The sequence below is a fragment of the Mytilus edulis genome, chromosome 5 (genome assembly GCF_963676685.1).
Source record: "Mytilus edulis chromosome 5, xbMytEdul2.2, whole genome shotgun sequence".
In the NCBI taxonomy this organism is placed as follows: domain Eukaryota; kingdom Metazoa; phylum Mollusca; class Bivalvia; order Mytilida; family Mytilidae; genus Mytilus; species Mytilus edulis.
Window position 1 is genome coordinate 62,757,738 of NC_092348.1, and position 22,288 is coordinate 62,780,025.

General features: G+C 30.5%; 1 protein-coding gene across 2 annotated transcripts; it reads left to right on the top strand.

Moving 5' to 3' along the window:
• The first annotated feature begins 1,870 nt into the window (after positions 1 to 1,870).
• On the top strand, positions 1,871 to 17,680 carry LOC139524159 (uncharacterized). Of its 2 annotated transcripts, none has more exons than XM_071318770.1 (11): positions 1,871 to 1,951; positions 6,280 to 6,451; positions 7,418 to 7,573; positions 8,130 to 8,266; positions 8,761 to 8,912; positions 9,785 to 9,970; positions 10,351 to 10,533; positions 13,701 to 13,826; positions 15,049 to 15,180; positions 15,665 to 15,781; positions 16,445 to 17,680. In XM_071318770.1, the coding sequence occupies exons 1-11, from the start codon at positions 1,936 to 1,938 to the stop codon at positions 16,574 to 16,576; spliced, it is 1,509 nt and encodes a 502-aa protein (XP_071174871.1). In that variant the 5' UTR covers positions 1,871 to 1,935; the 3' UTR covers positions 16,577 to 17,680. The 2 variants fall into 2 exon arrangements, with proteins under 2 accessions (XP_071174871.1, XP_071174872.1); XM_071318771.1 differs by lacking the exon at positions 1,871 to 1,951 and adding an exon at positions 2,436 to 2,579.
• Positions 17,681 to 22,288: the final 4,608 nt, after the last annotated feature.

A 22,288-nucleotide genomic window follows, 5' to 3' on the forward strand; every position in this document is an offset into this window, starting at 1 on the left:
CATGAAAATTTGTTAAAGATATTGATGCCCTATAAAACATATATACGTCTTATACAAAACACTACTATACAATACAATACAATATTTTTATTTTCCAAATTAAAGGGCCCATTAAGAGCATAACATTAATTACAACATGACATAAACATTACAGAGTGATTGAGGAAACATAAAATAATAAAATAATAATTCAAATGCATGAGGAAGAATCAGTGGTCAAGGGGAGATAATTTTGATATCTTTTAGAGTATTTAAGCTAACTAATTTTCTGATTTTCTAAGTTGCAGGCCTTTATCGAGGTATGCACATAAAATGGATAAAAATCTGCTATCTTCATTAATCATGATCCATGAAAAAATATCTTTTCTGTTTGAATTATCTAAATCGGGGTATTTTTTGATATAATCAGTCACATCTCTTCTGAGGTTATTGTTAAGAGGGCATTCCAGAAGAAAGTGCATTTCATTTTCAATACAATTTGAATTGCAATATAAACATATCCTCTCATGTCGAGGTAATATTTCATATTTACCACAAACATTGGTAATTCGTTCATGTCTGCCAGTTTCTATTCTTAAACAGTGATTGCTGAGTCTGTATTTTGTTAACAAATGTTTTTGTGGGTGCTTTAAATCAAAATAATTTTCGTTGTCAAATGACCTTTTGAATGAAAAATAAGTGTCCAATTTGCCTTGATTCTGTAAATAAAAATCTCCATGATTTTCTCCCAATCATTTTGAAAATTTAATTTGAGCTGTTTTTTCAGTAAACTTTTTAATTTATTTTTGCCTAAATTTTTACATATATTTAGGTCAATACCCAATTTTTCACTGTAGAAAATGATATTAGAGAGCCAAGAATTATCGGAGCTAGTTTGAGCTTTACTCTCAATCATTTTTAACTCAGCATAAGCACTTTTCAATAAATCAGATGGAGAATTATCTAGTCTATGCCAATACATAAACATATGTGTTAGCAGATTTATATAAAGAGGATATCTACCAGATTCAGACAGGACTGCTACATTTGTGCACATCTTTGTAACACCAATAATATACTACAAAATTTTAAATTTAACTTCTCAAACTCCCAATCTTTAAATATGTCATAAAGGGATAATGTTTTCCTTTTAGGAGTAATGTTTAACACTCCAATTTTCACAACCATAAGTTACAATTAGCTGTATACAGTGATCAAATAAATGCAAAAGAGTTTTAATAGGAGGATTTGACCTACTTGCATTCGGCATTTAAGAGTGTCTTGATGTTGGTGACAACCGTGTTATTCGTTTATTTATTCTTCATTTTTTAGGTAATTGTAATAATATGTATATAAGAGAAAGAACACATGAAATAATGAAAATTGAAATGAAATATTATTTTTTTTTATTAAATCTTCAAAATTCAATAAATTGAGGTCAATGCCCAAAAAGGCATCTGTACATGTATTATAACTATAAATTCAGTAGGAATCCAAATGAATATTCATTTGTATAACTGTTTCCCCTTTCTACACGCCTTCTATACGAACTATCGCGGCAATAAAAAGAATATTCCCTGTAACCCAATCAAATATTGAGAATACTTTTCAGATAACATAAATGCGGCCTCATATGACTAATTTCACTATAAAAATACACCTTTATGCCGATATAAGTACGTAGATAATGCCTTCTAACAACAGTCCCTTTGATAAGTTAGAATGACATATTTATCCTTGAACCCAGTCAACGGAAAATTTTTACTACCTATCCATCTGTCCGTCACGTTTTCCCCACCACTGAATTGTGCGACATGAATATTCAGTAGCTTTAATTGAAATCAATATTCATAGAAAGTTCTCTGGTCAATACATATAAATAGAAAAAATCGCCAGATTCGCTAAATTCCCAAATAAATTTAAACTTGTACTATACAATTAACTTAAACGGACAAAATGACAGACACTTCAGGTACGGATATTTTTTTAAATATTATCACAATTTTGTTTTTATTGTTGTTTATCTTATTTATTTTTTATGTGTTTTTCAGTTTGTGTTTTGTTTTGATTTTTGCTTTGGTTGTTTTTTTTGGTTGTTTTTTTTGGTGGTTTTTGTTGTTGCAGGGGATGGATTGCAAGGCGTGCTTCTAAAACTTAGTTAAACTTTGAAGATTTTTTTTAAGTGTTTGTACTTAACAACGTAATAAAAATCTATCAAAAGATTTTTGAAATTCGCAAAAAAATAAAGGATGGGGAAAATTATAGTATTTAGCAAAACTGCATATACCCAGAAACTAATCAAGATTGCTTTAAACTTATTCTTACAAATAAAACATATAAAAAATGAGATCTTATGACATGTATTACATTATGGCTCCAGATCGATGTCTCAGAATCAGCTGATAGAAAATTTGCTATTATTGATTAAAAAATGTGAGCATGCGCGCCAGTGGCTATTTTTACAAAAATAAAAACATTTATAAAGACTTATGAATAAACCGTGAACTGTTTATGACATTCGAGTATCGTAAGATCGACTTTATAGTGTGAAAATAGTAAAAGAGCGTATATATATATATTATTTAATATGAGCTTGTTTCGTAAGTTAAATTTTCATAATTTTACTAGATATTTAAAATAAAATTACTTGTTAATAAAGGGATTAGTTGATTCTTGAAAGGTTGTTCAGTAAAGGAAACATATTTCACTTCACACATATCTTATTTCTTTTGTCACCAACACACTGTTTAAAACGGATAAAAGAAAAAGCTAAACATATGGGAAATTATCCTTCATCAAATTGTTTTATCATCATCAAGATAAACCGTTTTAATCTCAGACCATTTAGGCATTAAAACAGCTGGGATCTAAAAAAAAAATCTTAAATAATGCATTATCAATGATTTCACAGTCGGAAAAGTCCTTGGAATTTTAATATAAGACTATTCTTTATCAAAATTCCAAATTTCAATAGCTTTCGGACTTTGATCCTGGGGGAACTGTCGGATATTGAATTAGAAATTACAGATCTTCGGTCCTTCTATCTATAGGGATTGGACATGTGGACCTGGGAATGACGGAGCAGAAAGTGGGAGTAAATTGGGTGGAAACTGGTGAGGGAGGGGATGATAATAAAAAGTAAGGATGTATTGGAAAATGTTGAAGTATAAAGGAGGAAAGTGAATTCAGAGTACGGGAGGGGCCGGATCAAGGGTCCCTATCCACGCCCTCTGCTTAAGAGCTTGCCTGAGAGCCTTATATTATATAAAACTACTTACTCTTATATTTAAGGTGTTATTAAGTTATTAACTGAAATGATGACGAGAACAGGGCAACTGAATAATGACGTATTTTTTTTAACTTGGTAAAGTAACTAGTTACTACGCCGTCTCTTACATATTAATAAAGTGCACGTGCACTATGAAACACTGAAAGGTCAATATCTTAGGACTTTTATCATACTTTACATTAATTTGTATGGAAATATGGTGTGAATAAAGTATGCTGACAGTATGGGTTATGTAGAAATCTAAGTCCGGGCTATACCATATATTGACCTATCTATCAAGTTGACCTGCATATATCTGGGACTTATACTAACTGGGACTACCAAACTAATAATATGATATTATGTCCCGGACTATATTGAGGCTTAATTTATATATGACGAGTTTATTGGTAACACACTTTTGTTCAAACTTGACCAGAGAGAATTTTAGTTGAAAAGATGTATTGTATGTCTGGTCCTACTGCAAACCTTGATAGGTTTATCAAGCCTAGTATTTTTGTTATTTCACCTTTTCGCTAGTCTTCAGTGTTCAGTGGCGGATCCAAAATAAACTTAAAAGGGGGGGGGGCACTGACTGCATTAGAGTGACTGCTTCAGTCATACTTCAGTGACTCCCTTTATAATAAATAAAATTTATACACACAAAAAAGGGGGTGGGGTACTGACTGCATAAGAGGGAGTCTGCTCCAGTCATGCTTCAGTGATTCCCTATAAAATCAACCAAATTTTTCCCTCAAAAAAGGGGGAGGGCAAGAGGGAGCCTTTTGACACAGAGTAGCAGACATCCTTACACATATAAAAAGTTATATAATTACAATAGAATGTGTGTATGATCCTTTTATAGATCAGTAATCTGTATGGTACATAACTGCTCTAGTAAGGTTAATTAAAAGATCATTTGAATTATGCTTAAAATATTTTAATTTAAAACATGCCTTGTGTGAATTTCCAGTCTGAAAAAAAAATTCACTTTACAATTTAAGACTGAAATTTATCAAAAGTTTAATAAATAAGATTTCCCAAACTATTTTTAATCATGTATTTGATAAAACTGGGTTATTTTAAAAGAACAAATTATGCTATTTAAATGTTGGAATATTTTGTTTCACAGTTTGTTTAAAATATAAATGAGCTACTGAATAAAAATGTTCCTGTATAAAGAAACTACATGTACTTGATGGACTAATTATAATGTAATTGGGGGAAAACGTATATTTATTTGTTTAGTATAAATTATGTATACTTGATTTCTAAAGTTCAAGGCTAGTGTATGGCCATACACTTTGACTCAGATCACTTCAACCATATATAATCATTCCTTTATCCTATTTATAAATCAAACAGTTAGGTGTCCTAGTTTCAATACACAAAAGTGTGTCCCAGTTTAAATAGTTTTGATTAGTGTGCAGTTTTCCTTTCAATACAAAATTTAGGAGTTTGTATAGGGTATGAATGTACTCTGTGACATCAACTCTGCAAGCAATTATTTAAATGATATTTAGAAAAGTGACAATTTTTTATAACTTTGGTGTCTATTCTATAGGGAGGAGTATACAAATCACATCCAATATATGAAGAAGTCAAATACTAATACAACTACTGTGTTTTTATAATTCAAACATTTTGTGATTTAAAACCACAATTTTTTTTTTACAGAACATGTACAGTGGCGGATTTAGATTTTTTTTATTAAGGGGGAGGGCAGTGGCGGATCCAGGGGGGGGGGGGTTGTTCCGGGGGTGCGCACCCCCCTTTATTTTTGCCGATCAATGCATTTGTATCGGGACATATGTTTTGCACCCCCCCTTTGCCCTGGGTGCCCTGGGTTAGCATCCCCCCTTTCGAAAATTCCTGCATCCGCCCCTGGAGGGTCCTCCCCGTTCATGTTTAAGTGATTTCATTTATAATCAACCAAATTTTTTCCACAAAAGAGGGAGCCGTGGACCCTTGGATTGACCTTTGATGTATGATGTTTTTATCATATGGACATTTTGACAAACATGTGGATGATAATCAACTATGATTTCATAACAAAGAGTTGTTTGAAAATTCCTTGATTGATAATGATGTTGATTTATGTCATAACTTTTAGTTTGAATAATTTAAATATAAACATTGAAATCAAAATTGTGTATTGACTGACAGGTATGCAAAACTGTTATTACACCATGCCCAATATTCAGTATTAATTGTTTATACTATGACATGATTATCTAAATTTTACATATTTTTCATCTAGTCATCATCATCATGCACATGCAATAATTAAATCTGATTCAAAGTAAGATAAAAATGAAAGCATGAAATAGAACTAATTTCAGGACAGATCATCTAATATGACTATTTGTTCCTACTTTTTACATTACACAATACTGGGTTTTTTTTACAATGGGGATCTTTAATAATCTAAGTGCAGGAGTCCTTGGGAAATATCAGCTATAGAGAAAATCATTGAAATGACAGTATAAGTATCATGGTTGATTGTTTGTTGGTGTTTAATGCCACTTTCAGCACTAGTGGTCGTATTTTGGCAGCCAGTTTTTATTGGTAAAGGAGCTGGAGTGCCTGCAGAGAACCATTAATTTTTGGCAGCTTGTCAATTTTGATTGGAGACAATGCATCTATATACCACAAGCCAGTTCAAATTCATAGCCTCAGTGTTGAAGGCCGAACCTTGACCTTTAATGGTTTACTTTTATAAATTGTTACTTGGATGGATAGTTGTCTCATTGGCACTCATACCACATCTTCCTATATATAATTATGATACTTTAATACAGCAGAAATACTGAAAGTATGCTGCAACCATGGCTGCTAAATATCATGGACCCTTGAATGCAAATGATAAATTTAAGAAATTAACTAATTTAAGAAAAAAAACCTAAATGTTATCATATTAATAAAACAGCTTATATTTATGAATAAGGGGCGATAAAAACACATTCATGAGACAGAAAACCCACAACAAAAATAACCAAGTTATATCTATATTCTTATATTTCTACTTTCAGCAAGGAATGCTATGACAAAATATTGGGAAGAACATTCCCAGGATGCAACATTAGAGGAAATGATGCTGGATTCCTCAGCCAGAGATCTGTGTAAAGATGAAGAACCAGAAATACTTTCATATTTACCAAACTTGAAGAGTAAAGATGTAGTGGAACTGGGGGCTGGCATTGGGTGTGTATATTAATAAATTTTAAATTTCAGGTCAGATGATTATAATTCCATAATCAGAAAGGTTTTGAATTTATTTATTTATTTTTTCTGAGGCTGACCTTGTACAGAGTTTCAGATAGGACTAATTTAGACCTAGGATTTATTTTGATAATGAACTTATATTTTTCAGACTTTGATGGCACTGATGGTTTATATATCACATGTATCATAATCCATCAGTGCCATGAAAGTCATTTATTAAGATTACCAAAAAATATTCAACACTTACAGTTTTTAATCTAGATCTCTGAAACTCTAACCCATTGAAGTTGTGCACTTATCATAAAGGAATTGTTGAAAAGATTTGTTTTCCATTATATTTTGACACTATACATTTGTATGCTTTTCATTATAACTGATTGTTCATAATGCGCCAAGTCTATGATAAAAATTTATCAATTATTTGGAGAATAAAATTTAAAAAAATAAGTATTTCATAGTAATTTTCAGGTAAAATTGTGTATTTTTTCTTCAGAAATTAAATTTCTTGACAATTCACTTATAAATTTGAGTTATCTCCCATTATTATATCAAAATGACTATTTAATTAATACTTTAATTGTATCTTTTCCAAACTCCTCTTGAACAACAAGATAGAGATTGATGAAACTTAAACAGAAGTAGAATACCTGAAAATATGCAGAAAATTTGAATTACCTTCTTCTGACTTCAATAATGCAATGTGCAGTATTAAATGTCTCTTGTTAGGGTAACTCCTCCTAAATGATTAAAAGTTTATAAAGGACATTGATAACGATCGAAATCCTTTTCATATCTTTTTTGTTTTTAGTTTTGTTACCTTGTTGTCTTGTTGCTGTATAATCAAAATCTCCTTTTATTCATTGGCTTTATAAGTATTGATATTAGCAAAAAAATCATTTAACTTATGATGAATGAAACTAATGAAATTTTTTATCTTAATTTTAGGAGATACACAGCTATATTTGCTGAGAAGAGTAAATCGGTTATAGCTGTTGACTTTATGCAGAAATTTCTAAATAAAAACATGGAAAACAATTGTAAATTTAACAACATAGATTATATGTGCTCTGATGTCACAAAACTACAACTTCTGGAGCAAAGGTATGTGTCATAGGTACTTTTCCCCTGACTGGCCCCTTGTCCCTTGGGTCAAGCATGCATAGTTAGTCCCCCCTAGCAAAAAAGCATGCCACACTGGCAATCGGTGACATATGTATAACAAGAACAGCAGTTCATTGGGAAGTGATTCACCATAAAAAAAGTTCTTTGACTAATTTGGCCCACAAGAAATCATTCATATATAGATGGTAAAACAATCAATTAGTTTTTTCAATCTATTACATAAACAGACCCCCCGGAAAATCGTAATTACACAACTCCACTGCTACTCAGTCTATTTATATTTATGCTGAAATCAGGTTGAAAGACTATCAACAGTCCTCAGAGGTAATCTCAATGGTTAATTAGATGACATATAGTCTAAGATATGCACAAAATACTGATATATTATATCTAGTCCATGTATTGTTATTTTGTAATTTAGATGTATGTTTAAGGATGTTAAATTCTAAGTCAAATCAGTGATGATGAATTTAGCTGCTTTAAAATAAAATATGATATTAATTAATTGAAAATACTTTATGCATGTATTTTTCAGTACTGATCTGGTGTTTTCTAACTGGCTTCTGATGTATTTGGAAGATGAAGAGATACAAGACCTTTTAAGAAAATCACTGAACTGGCTGAGAGAAGATGGTTATTTCTTCTGTAGAGAATCTTGTTTTCATCAATCAGGTAACACATAAACAAACTTGTATTAAATATTAAAATAGTTTTGAAGGTCATCATAAAGAAATAACTTTTATAATTAAACTTGAATTATTCAATCTTGCACAGTTGCAGATTCTTTTGCCTTTAATAGAGGAATCATAGTAAGAAAATTATGACAACTTGATAATTCAGGCAACTTATTTACAATGTAACTGAAATACAAGAGTTATTTCCCTTTGATTATTTACAATGTAACTGAAATACAAGAGTTATTTCCCTTTGATTATTTACAATGTAACTGAAATACAAGAGTTATTTCCCTTTGATTATTTACAATGTAACTGAAATACAAGAGTTATTTCCCTTTGATTATTTACAATGTAAATGAAATACAAGAGTTATTTCCCTTTGTTATTAACAAGCCATGTTTATTTCTCAGATAGCTAGGTTATTTATTCTATACTGTACTGAAATGAATTCAATAAAAAACAAGTTGATCTTTTTAATCTAAATTACAGGTGACAAACCAAGAGATCAAAATCCAACAAATTATCGTGATCCAGCTTTATATGAAGCCATCTTTAATTCAGTCACAATGCCATCAGAGGAAGAAGGGATGGTGTATGGGCTTGATTTGGTGTTCAGGAAACCTCTTACTAGTTATGTTAAAGTGAGTATATCAAGGGGAAAGAAGAGGTCTGATAAGGGCTGATTTTGGCCTAAATTTTAAAGTAAATCTCAAGCTGATGCATTGTATATTGTATTTTCAAAAAACAGCCCATATCTATGTAACATAGGTATTCTATGAAAAAATTGGGCCTACTCCATTATCTGTTCTGCAGGAATGTTTTTGTTTGTTATGTTAAAGTGAGTATTCAGGAATAATCTGTCCACTAGGCTGATTATAATAAATCACTAACTAATCGCCAACTTTATAGGTTAACCATATTTAATAAGTGTAAAAAATCTTTAGAAACATCAGTACTTTGCCTAAGGGAATGATAATTTATAGGCAAAAACATTTGTTAAGAAGATTTTCAGAACTAGGAAACGAGTAAAGATTTCAGAAAATAAAATTGAAAAAAGTGGAAATTTTGTGGAGTATTTTGTATGCTAACTTGCATGATTGGAGAAATGTATACACCTGTGTAATTTCCATCACAGTGTTACTAAATATAAGGTTCTTATATAGGATTGAAGAATTATTCACAAGGAACCACTGAATTATCCTGAAAAGCATATAGTATAGACAATCTTACAAAATGATCTACTGCCCAAAAGTTTCTAATTTAAGGTTGATCACAGAATACACTGTTTTTCTATTTTTGAATATGCTAGCTGATAAACTGTTGATTATTTCATTTTGAAGGGCAATTTATCCACGTCTATACATTGTGAACACCTGTCAATTATGGAAGACAGAATTGTGACCAATACCTGCAATAGGTTGTTTATTTTGATTATTATCTGTTGTTGGGTTTCTGTGTTGTTAAATCTGCTCCATGTCTACTTTTATTAAGCATATGTATTATAAATTTACAGCATAAAAAGAACAACAACCAGGTAGTATGGTTAGTACAGAAAGTTAAGCGACAAGAAGATACCCACGGCTTTGTCACATTCAGAGAATTCCTTGATAATCAACAATACTCAATGAATGGTGTGTTAAGATATGAGAGAATATTTGGACATACTTATATAAGTACTGGTGGATATGAAACAACAAAGGTTAGGATATATATGTTTAATATAGAAAAAGTTGAGCATTTAAAATTATTTTTTATTCATAAATTTTTAAATCATCAATAGTAGACTGAAACAGTCCAATAGAAAAAATAATCAGCTTTACAAGATTTACAATTAAGTCATGTGATCCAAACTGCATATTGAGAGTTATTGCCCTTTAATGACAAATTTCTATGGAGAATTATTTTTTTTACAAATAAAAGATGTGAAAAATACAGCAAGCTAAATTTAATGGCATTAATGCATCTTAAAAGAATTGGTATCAGTTATTAAAAAAAAAGTAAACATTTAGTATAATAATTCAAGGCAAACACAATAACAATTTCCAGTCAATATCAGTAATTTGCATAGTATGATTTCAGGAATTTGTATCAAGACTCGATCTTAAGCCTGGACAGAAAGTTTTAGATGTCGGGTGTGGAATTGGTGGTAGTGCATTCTATATGGCTAAAGAGTTTGGAGTAAATGTTGTTGGAATAGATCTATCTTCAAACATGATTAACTTAGCTTTGAAACGACGAGAAGAGGTTGGAGTTTCTGTTGAGGTAGTGTATTTAAAATCTGCTTTTTCCTCATTAAAGTCTTATATTAAAAGGGGAACAAGCAGATATTTTAAACCTGTTCCAATGAGGATTAAAACACACAAAAATAACTTTCTCAGGGATTATGTTGTCAAAATACTAATTTCATTCATTTTGCTTTTTTCAAAAGTTGCTGAACTTAGAAGAATTGAGAATTAGAAGATTTGTTATTAGGAGTAAAGCTATGTACAGACTATTTACATTTCAATTTTATTTCTTTCCAAAATTATTAATGCAGTTTGAAACACTGTTATATAATAAGAAAAAAAGACAAAAATATCAATCAGTACACATCTAAAATTCAATATATTTTGTGTAAATGTAAAATTAGAAAAATCTCTCAGGAAAATTCAAAACGGAAGTCCCTAATTAATTGGCAAAATCAAATGCAGGGCCGTAGCGTAATGGAGGCAAATGAGGCAAATGCCTCACTTTTGAAACGACGACCAAACTTTAGAAGTGTCATTTTTTTAATTATGTTTTTTACATTATCAATATGCGAGTTTCGAGTTTCAAATTATCTACTTGCACACTATATACAGTGTGTCCAATTATGCAGCAGCGATTACAGCTTCTACCATAGCGGTGACTGTAAAAAAATAAGTGTTCCGAATCGTGACAAATCAAAATAAAAAAAAATGAAACAAATCTTAATGTCGTTACAAAACTGGTTGAAGACGGGTTCTTTGTCTTTGCTGCAACAATGGAGACATTGAAGATGAAATTCACTTTCTTTTAAAATGTTCCTCCTATAAATATGTGAGATATAACCTTATTAAAAAAATAAATAATGTTCTATTGAACAACAAATTTCCTTCCTTATCATATAACTTGCTTATATCAATTCTAAATAGTAATTCCCAAACAATATTAAAAATTGTTGTCAACTATTTGAATGAATGCTTGTTGGTGAGAAACTCATTATTAAAAGGTACTTGATTTCTGTAATAATTGTATATGCTTCTCATTTTTTTTTTTTTTTTTTTTATATTTCTCTCATAATTATCCACTGTCACTCCTTCATTGTATATATGTTATTGTAGTTAGTCTTTAATTTGTTGCCATAACCATTTATTGTCAATGTGTTAGTGCTAATAAAGTTATCTTATCTTATCTAATCTTTAAGAGAAAAAAAGAGGGAAAAGGTAATTCATGGGTATAAACACCACCTATAAGTATGCTGGCTTATTACTTTCCTTGGTTTATTTTTGAATCGATAACGCTATAGTAATACCAATGTTTACACTATCAACTCACTGAACAACAAATGTTAATCGATAAAATAATTCATTGACCAAAAATACAATAATTAATATTTATAGTTAATTTAAACAATATCATGAAGCGCCTTTTCTATGGAAGTCTTTTATGTATAAGGCAATTCATGATTTTTATTTATCTTTTATAAAAGTATGAAATATATTTTTGTTTTTTTTTATTTTTTTTTTCGTTTTTCTTTTTACTATTATGATCAGCATTGTCTGGTTGTATGCTAGCGTGTTCCATTGATTCTAGTACGGTAGGTCGTGGGTTCGAACCCCAGTAGGTCAAACCAATGACTTAAAAATTGGTAGAATAATGTGTCCAGGTAGATTGAAATGTCTTCCAACGGAATGTTGGTCTACTGTCCTCTCTGTACCTAATCTTATGGTTTAACCGTTAATGACATGTATATCAAATATACATATTAATTGATGCTTATAACATACTCTTGTCTTTTAGAAGCTTATAACTTGCTATTGGACATAAATATATAATATATAACTATATACATAAGAACGTGTGTTGAAGCTTTTCGATAGTACAGGTCACAGGAGAATCGGAAAGTTTTGATTGACCAACAGATATTAACTTTAATAAGTTGAAACTTAATTTGTTACTTACTAGGATTGCTAAAAAAAAACCACATTTCTGTTATATATTTTTTTTTTATTATAAATAGTAATGCTGAAATAAGCTTCTCCCGTTTCAGGCACCCAAACCCCCTAAAAAAAAGGCTCAAAAATTTTTCGCCTCGCTCCACTCGGCGAATTTGCCTCACTTTAAAAGAACGTGCGCTACGGCCTTGAAATGACAAAACACATCAAAACAAAAAATAATCTCACAGTTGAATTGTCTCCCTTGAAGCAACTTTCAAAACTACTGCTTTTCACAATTGGTTATTGAAAATAATATCATTTAGGAAAAACCTACATTGTGCAAATTATCTTTATTTATATAAATACAATTTATTTATGCCCAAAAAAAACCCACCAAAAACATTTAAATTTGAGTTATAAAACTTTTAAAGTTTGAAATCCATTTAAGAAAATCCAACCAAAATTTAATGCATAGACAATTACTATGATTATCTCCCTTTCATGAATTTCAGAAGGCAAATTAATCTTTGTATATAGAACAGGCTATTATTTGAACTCGGAATTATTTTCAATTATGGAATTTGCTTGATTTCTTGTTATTGAAATTTTTATTAAATTCCATGTTTATTCTGTACTGAAATGTTCTGTAGTATATAGTATATTTTCAATAGAATGTACTGTGCTGCGCACAGCACTATCTAACCAAAATACATTGTATAGAAAGTGTTATTAACCGCTCAATAGATTATAATACAAAAAAACATGGAATTTATTAAAAATTTTAAAACACAAGAAATTATGCAAAAAAAATTCCATAATTAAAAATAATTCCAAATTCAATTAATAGCCTGTTATAGCAAGATTTTGACAAATTAACAAAAAAAGGGGGGAAGTTATATTTTATCATTCATATTGAAAATATATGAATTGATATCAAGATAGTACTAAGTTTTCTTTCCAGATCTCTAACATGTGTTTATATATAAAGAGATTAAATAAAAGTTTTGTGTCTTTTAGGAGCAGCTGTTCCATTAAAACATTTGTCATAAAAAACATTTAAGTTTGTTTTCAATTTTACATTCACATTGCTGTTTTGTTATAATTGATATTGATTGATTGATTAAAGGATTTGTTTTATATGCACATAGTAAAGAATAAATTCTTACTTCAGGTCAGCCAATCTCAATTACTGTACCACAAATAATAATCTGAACTTTATGTCTTTGAATAAAAGTGCTTCTTTAATTATTGTTTCATTTCTTTTTTTAATAGCAAGTGGAATTTGAAGTTGCAGATGCTACAAAGAGAGAATACCCACCCCATTCTTTTGATGTTGTTTACAGCAGGGATACCATTTTACATATCAATGATAAACATAGTCTATTCACAAGACTTTTTGTAAGTATGTCCACATGTACATGTCCACGCATGAATGATTGATTTTTGATTATTTAATTTTCCAAGAATGCATATTCTAAGAAAAATCCATAATGTCTCTGAGCTCCATATGGCTTTTTCTTAGAATATGCATTTGTCTGCTCTATGGTCGGGTTGTTGTTGCTTTGACACATTCCCCATTTCCTTTCTCAATTTTATTTGCCATGAAATATTATATTTGTTATCAAAATGTTTGATAAACTCGCATCTGAAATGTACCTCTGGTAACAAAACATTTTGAAGTACATTTTATCTTTAAAATACTTTTCGTACATGATAAATCCAGAGACCTCTTTTTCTGCTTTAAATATTAATTTTTCAAATACTTGTAGCCTGAGATTAATTGATAAAGTATATTCATGTATTAGTCCAAGTTGTATCTGATTAACAAGAATAATGTTTTACTTTTATAAATTGTTACTTGGATGGAGAGTTGTCTCATTGGCACATCTTCCTATATCTATATCTTTATTTTTATGTTACAAGTCTTTTATAATCGATTTCATTTAATTTGACCAAGGACGTATTTTAATTATTAGATGTTAGTTATACGTCAAAACTGAGTTGTAAACATTAAGAACTTGAAATTCATTTACAAAAATCCAAAATTTAATGCACAGACAATAACTATGAAAAGTGGAAGCATTAAATCTTTCTAAAAATCAACAGTTATCTCCCATTTCTTGCATTTTATAAAATTCCATTGTTCATAAAAAGATATGGACATAAGCTGTATACAAAATCTTTTCTGTCAACAACAAAAAACTTTGCACAACTAGGTATTAGATATTCATCTTAAATTATCTTTGATTTATTAGATTTAGATACATGATCATAATAAACTGAGAGTACAAATTGGAGTTTTTAAAAATCAACAAGAGTTATCTCCCATTGCATGCATTTAATATAATCCAATTGTTCATCAAATTATTTAAGTGTTTACGACGGAAAAAATATAGACATAACCTGTATACAACTGTATCTATAAGTCTATTCTCTAGACCACATTAAAAAAATGCACAACTACATATAAAAAATTCTATCTTAAATTACCTTTGATTTATTTAAATTAGGTATATAATCATAATAAACTAAGTTCAATTTGGAGTTTTTAGGTAAATGATGATCTTCCAGAATCCAGAATAAATATATATTTCTATCCATACTTTTTTTCCAATTTCAGAAAGTGCTAAAACCTGGAGGAATTATTTTTATATCTGACTACTGTTGTAGCGAGGGTGAACACACTGAGGCTTTCAAGGCTTACGTCAAACAGCGAGGATATAATCTCTTATCACCAAAATCATATGGAAAGGTAATGCTGTCCCGTAATAACTCAGTTCTTGTTTTTATGCCCCACTTATGGGCATTATGTTTTTCTGTCTTTGCATCCTTTTCATTCATCTGATGGTTCATTCATGGAGCTCCTTTTCAAGATAGAGAAAATAATGAAAAGGCTGACTAAGACTTTTACCTTTAATATATTTGCAATGGTATTATTTGGGTCTCAAATTGAAAGAAAAGAAACCAAGAATCTGCTTCAATATTGGTAAATGGCCTTCTTTGAGCTATTGAAGTCTTATATGAAAAGAAAAATGGGTGTTATGGGGCAAGATATTTCCGCTGTATCGTAGGAATAAAACAATGAGTCCAAACAACTGACACAAATTCTTAAACCTGACCTAAGTACATCCTTAAGCAGACATTCTCTTAAATCAAATCAGTGTATAAGAAGCTGGTGTCAATAAAATATACTCAAATCTTATTTAAAACTCATATTTTGAATGGTGTTTTTTCAGGTATTAGAAGATGTAGGATTTACCCAAGTTAAAGCAGACGACAGTACAGATCTGTTTGTAGAATCACTGAAGAAAGAACTGGTCAAATTTGAAACAATCAAGGATGATTTTGTAAAGGTAAAACTAATATAAACAACAGTCACCTCGCCATATTGGACATAAACTATTCATGTTGCCATCATCATATACATAACTGTTATAGAAAATTTGCTATGATTTTGATAATACTGATTTTACTGCTTATATTTGACTTTGAATGTCAAATTTAAAACTGGGGTCACATGAATTACTGTATATTGTTCAAGTTTATGCACTAAAAGATGCAGTCCAGTCCTGGTGTCTACAACATGTTCTGTAGGTTGTAGCTTTTTTCTATGATCACTGAGTCTTTAGTTTCATCTCCATTACCTTTAGAGTCTTATTCGAACGTTTGTATACAAAATAATAAACAAAAAACCAATTATTCACATTTTTTGTATTATATATATGAAAAAATATGGTATATGATTGCTGATGAGACAATACTCCAACAGAAACCAAATGAGGTAGAACACTAAGGCTCAATGGCTCCAATCTGCTGCAGAAAATATACATGTGAGATTGCTCCCTAAAATGGAGTGTAAATAACAATTAAGTGCAAGAGACAGCAAATATAGGAAAACTGAAAAAGCCACTGTGGCTAAGGGGCTTATCCTCTTAATATAATTTGTTAACAAAACTGTACATCATTATAACTTTGATGCTGTTCGACTTCTGTATTGCAATCATTGAATGTTACAGGAGTTTTCATTGGAGGATTATGAATACCTGGTACAAGGATGGAATGACAAGTTAGTGAGGACATCACAGGGCGATCAAAGATGGGGAGTTATATATGGTGTTAAACCAACGAAAGGATCTCTAGACATTTAAACAGTGATTGTGATAGAAAATTAATATTATACTGTCTTCCATTATCATGATTGTAAATTGTTAACATTGTTAATTTAATGTTTATATTGAATCGTCTTTCATTTATTATTTTTCCATTATTCATTGTGTTTTAAATCATTGTTATTTTTGTCATTTGATATTGTGATAGGATTCAATTTGTAATTGAAAATTTGAATTGTTATTATTTTTTTATCAATTTTTGTTTGTTTGCTTGTTTGTTAGTTTTTATTCTGTTATTGGAAATTTATGTTTGTTTTCACAAGATATTCTTTCCTAGCCCGACAATAAATAAGTGAAAGATTTGTGAATAAACAACTTCTGTGATAAAAATTGAAAGTTGTTTCCTTAAATTGCTATTTTCTATTTTTATTTGATCAGATATTGTTGAATTAATGATAAGTCAGCACATTTGGCTAAATTATTTCCAGAATTATTTTTTTTAAACATCAAAATTCTTTTGGTTCTTACAAATTTATTTTGGAATAGTGATATCTCTGTATGTTAAAACTGGACAGTTTAGAGTTCATTTGATTTGATCTAGTACATATTATCTGGTACCTATACATTTGCATGGCTATACAAGGGACCCAAAAAAGACAAAGTTGCTGTTTATTTATTAATTTATTTTTTGTTTGACACTTGAAATGTTTGTCTGGTTATAATTCACAAACTTTCAATTTGCAAATTATTAATTAGTTCAGAGTTGTGCAATTTATATGTTATAGATATTTGGTGCTGTAAATAAAATGAATCTTGTGTATACATGTCTGAGTTAATCATGTTAATGCCATGTGTTGAATGATGAGAAAAATCTCACCTAGTATATTGTTGAAAAAGGACCAGTTTTGGGGTGTTTTTTTTTAATGAAAACTTATTTTACAATAGTTTAAAAAAAAAAACATCATGTTTGAATAGTAAATTAATAAAAAATATTTTTACGTGAAATTTTTTTGTTAAATTTCCTTTCTGTGAAAGGGATTGGTGTAAGCCGCATCACCAATATGTGATTATAAGCAAAAATCATTGTACTGGGTGCATTTCCAACTATTATTACAGAGCTAGTTATAAAAACAAAAGTAAAAAGCTGTTATCCATGCATTTACCATTCCAGAAGAGCTATCAGTTATTTTTTACCACGTCATATGCTGACATTGCTCAAATCAATATACTACATGAAGCGTCACATGAAAACAATTATCAGCAATAATTGGGATGAATTTGGAGCTACTGCCCAAATTATAAAAAAATGTTTTTAATTGAAATTTCGATGTAAATATTTTTTAGGTTCAGACAGGTTATTAAAAAAAAAAAATCCTATTTGACAAAAGTAAGTAAATTTTGGTTGTTACTGTATGTTTATATTTCTGTGAAGACACAGAACCCTACTATGCTCAAGGAAAATAAGACTACACACAGGAAATAAATCTACATTAGATTTTTTACTGATAGAAGAAGATTGTTGATAGGTTTGTTATATTTTTGTTTTAAATTTTATGTATTAAAATGTTATACCAAAGGATTATTTATGATATTTATGTTTACATTTTAACTGTTTTCATGTAATTTTTTAAATCATACTGTGGATTCATTATTATTCGTTGGATACTAATTTTCATGGGTTTCATACTTTATTTAGCCTTTTTAACTTTTTTGATTTCCAGCGTCACTGATGAGTCTTTTGTAGACGAAACACGCGTCTGGCATATATACTAAATTCAGTCCTGGTATCTATGATGAGTTTATTTTCGTGAGAACAGGTGAACCACTTATTCAAATATTCAACGAAATCACAAATTTTCTATAGACTTTCTTTCAGAGATTTGCAAAACCACAAAATCAAATATCCATGAAAATGTCAGTTTTCCCCAATCTATATAAAATAGATACCCACGAAAATAAATGAATCCACAGTATTTTAGTACAGGAGCTAATTGATATTTTCTCGTCATTTTATTAAGTTGAATGTAATAATTACTTATCTTAAGATTCTTATGTTACCCCATTACAACTCTCTTTCAAAGTCATTTGACAGGGTAATTTAAATATTATGATGCATGTAGTTTTGGAAATTGAAATCCACATTTATTAATGCAAATTTTAATATTTTGACTGTAGTGTGAAATTTATCAATGGAACTCAGGTACATGTTTTAAAAATCAAACATACTAATATTCTGATATTCAAAATTGTTTTTAACACTATTAAGATACTGCCAATTAAGGTTTTGCATTATACATTTTTGAGAGGGGGTAGGAGGGGTCTTGATCCCGAAATCCCGGGCTAAAAAACACCTGATCCCGAAATCCCGGGCTTAAAAACAAGAAATCCTGAGGTCCTGAAATTCAAAAAAAAGAATTCCCGGATCCTGAAAGGGTCAATCCCTAAATCCCGAGCTTAAAAACACCCGATCCCGGAGTCTCGATAAAGGTCCTATCCCCCCTCATTTTTGAATACAATTGTGGTGCATATTGTTGTTGATGAAGATTGTTAAAGGAAATGATACAAAAAAGAAAGGCCTAAGCTGAAACTTGGATTTTTTATTTATCCATTTCATAAACCAAATGAACATGACTTGCATGAAAGACTTTGAATAAGAATTCTCTTGCAAGTTATTCATAAATTCAAATTGGCAAAAATATTGCACAAATTAACCCTTTAGAAACCACAATTTAACTTCAAGGGAGAGGGGTTATAGTTTTTCCTAAAAATATAATATAATCCCCCATTTGATAAAAAAATATAATCTGAATCAGATTTTTCCCATACCTTTTAGTGTTAAATTTTGAAACTACTAATTTGATTGATAGCTTCAAAATACCCCCCAAAAAAGTTTGTGCACATTTTTTTGTAGATAAACACCATAACCACCCTTGAAGTTAAATAGTTGCTCCCTTACACTTTTCATTATAAGATGGATTGGATACGATATTATTTTCTTTTTTCATTCAGATGAATGAGAGATCGATATTTTCCTGATATATTGAAATTGTTATATATTTTATAAATGAACATAACTTATTTTTGACAATAAATATAATTGAAATTGAAATTTATAATTTGTATTTCTTCTCAATCTCTCTTTTCTACTCTCTTGGTTTAAAAGGCCATGTGCTATGAGATGTCAGATTTTGTAAGTCTACAATCAGTTACTAAGATTGTTTCAGGAATAATTCAATGCAGAATTGAACAAAAATTTGTTCGAATAATTCTCAGGATTTCTTGTTAGGTTTCTATTTTTCTAAAGTGGATATGAAGTAAAATTAAGAATGGAAATGGGGAATATGTCAAAGAGACAAGAACCTAACCAAATGGGCAAACAACAGCCTTAAGGCCACCAATGGTTCTTCTACACAGCGAGAAAATCCCGCACCCTGAGGTGGTCCTCAGCTGGTCCCTAAATAAAATTATGCACTAGTTTAGTGAAAATGGACGTCACACTAAACTCCAAAATATATAAAGGAACTAAAATGAAAATGCTACAAGACTAACAAAGGCCAGAGGCTCCTGACTTGGGACAGGTGCAAAAATTTGGCGGGGTTAAAGATGTTTGTGAGATCTCAACCCTCCCCCTATACCTTTGGCCAATATAGAATAAAGAAACACATAGCAATACGCACAATTAAACTCAGTTTAAAAGAAGTCTGATCATGATGTCTGAATAGGTAACAAAAGAAACTAAGCAAAAAGACAATAATACATAAATGAACAAAGGAATACTAGCAGTTACTGACATGCCAGCTCCAGACCTCAATTTTCCCCATTGTGTTTATGGTCTAAAGAGTTTTAAATTGAGAATGGGAATTGGGTCAAAGAGACAACAACGAAAGAGCAGAAAACAGCCAAAGGCCACCAATGGGTTATCAATACAGTGAGAAAATCTCGCACCTGGAGGCAGCGGCTTCAGCTGGCCCCTAAACAAAATGTGTACTAGTTAATAACCAGATGCTCCGCAGGGTGCAGCTTTATACGATCGCAGAGGTCAAACCCTGAACAGTTGGGGCAAGTATGGACACAACATTTAAGCTTGATACAGCTCTGAATTTGGATTGTGATTAAATAGTTGACACAACATAGGTTTCTAACACAGAATGAATGTGGTCTAAGAACATACATAGTTAGAGTCAGCATATCATAGTACCCCAAGAATTCAATTTTTGATGAAATCAAATAGTGTTCAATTTTAGACCCTTTAGACCTCAATGTGGACCAATTTGATAACCAGGCCCAAATATCAAAAACTAAGTAAATGTTTAGATTCAGCATATCAAAGAACCCCAAGAATTCAATTTTTGTTAAAATCAAGCTAAATTTAATTTTGACCCTTTAGACCTTTATGTAGACCAATTTGAAAACAGGACCAAAAATTAAGAATCTGAATACACGGTTAGATTTGGCATATCAAAGAACCCAAATAATTCATTTTTTGATGAAATCAAACGAAGTTTAATTTTGGCCCCTTTTGGCCCCTAATTAGTTGGGACCAAAACTCCCAAAATCAATCCCAACCTTCCTTTTGTGGTCATAGACCTTATGTTAAAATTTCATAGATTTCTGTTTACCTTTACTAAAGTTATTGTGCTAAAACCAAGAAAAATGCTTATTTGGGCCCTTTTTGGCCCCTTATTCCTAAACTGTTGGGACCAAAACACCCAAAATCAATCCAACCTTCCTTTTATGGTGATAAACCTTGTGTTTAAATTTCATAGACTTCTATTTACTTTTACTAAAGTTAGAGTGCCAAAACCAAATGTCCTCAGATGACGACGACGCCAACGTGATACCAATATACGACCCAAAAATTTTTCAATTTTTGCGGTCGTATAAAAAATGAAAGTAACACCAAACTCCAAGTATATAAATGAACTAAAATTCAAAAACATACAAGACTAACAATTCCCAGAAGCTCCTGACTTGGTTGTATAGTCCCAGTTTTTAACTTTTTAACTTTATACACAGATGTAGGCCAAGGTGTTAACCCTGTTCTTACATAAATATCTTCAGGAGATAACACAATTACTGAAAATATGCTCTTAAATTATACTATAACTATAACTTGGTTTCAATGTACTCAGCTTTTTAAAAGTACAAATGCAGACTGCCATATACTGTGGATTCTCTTATTTTTATTGGTCCCAATTTTCGATGATTGGGGAAAATTACACTTACATGGATATTTGATTTTGTAGATTTTCTATAGTCTGCATACATTCTTATATAACATTTGGAATTCATGGTTTCCAGATAACCATGAAACCCTTCAAAATTGGGATAACATAATGAATTCACACTTCACAGTATCAAGAAATTCTAGATATTAAATATCTTCTTAGCCAACATGCAAGGTAAATATTATACTTCAAAGTATAAATAATGCTAAATGTCAACATCACATGGTGTTTTTTGTACAACCTGTATCTCATATATAGTTATGAAAAGAACTAAGTATAAAAGTAAGGTGATGTGGTACAACAACTATTAACCAGAGTCCACATATAGTATATGCGGATGTTAGTAACAGTATGTCACCATACAGCCTTTAACAGTAAAACCCATACCCTGTAGTGACTAAAAAGGCCATGCCATAACAAAATGTGCCTTCAACAGTAAGTACAGTAAAACCCATACCCTGTAGTGACTAAAAAGGCCATGCCATAACCAAATGTGCCTTCAACAGTAAGTACAGTAAAACCC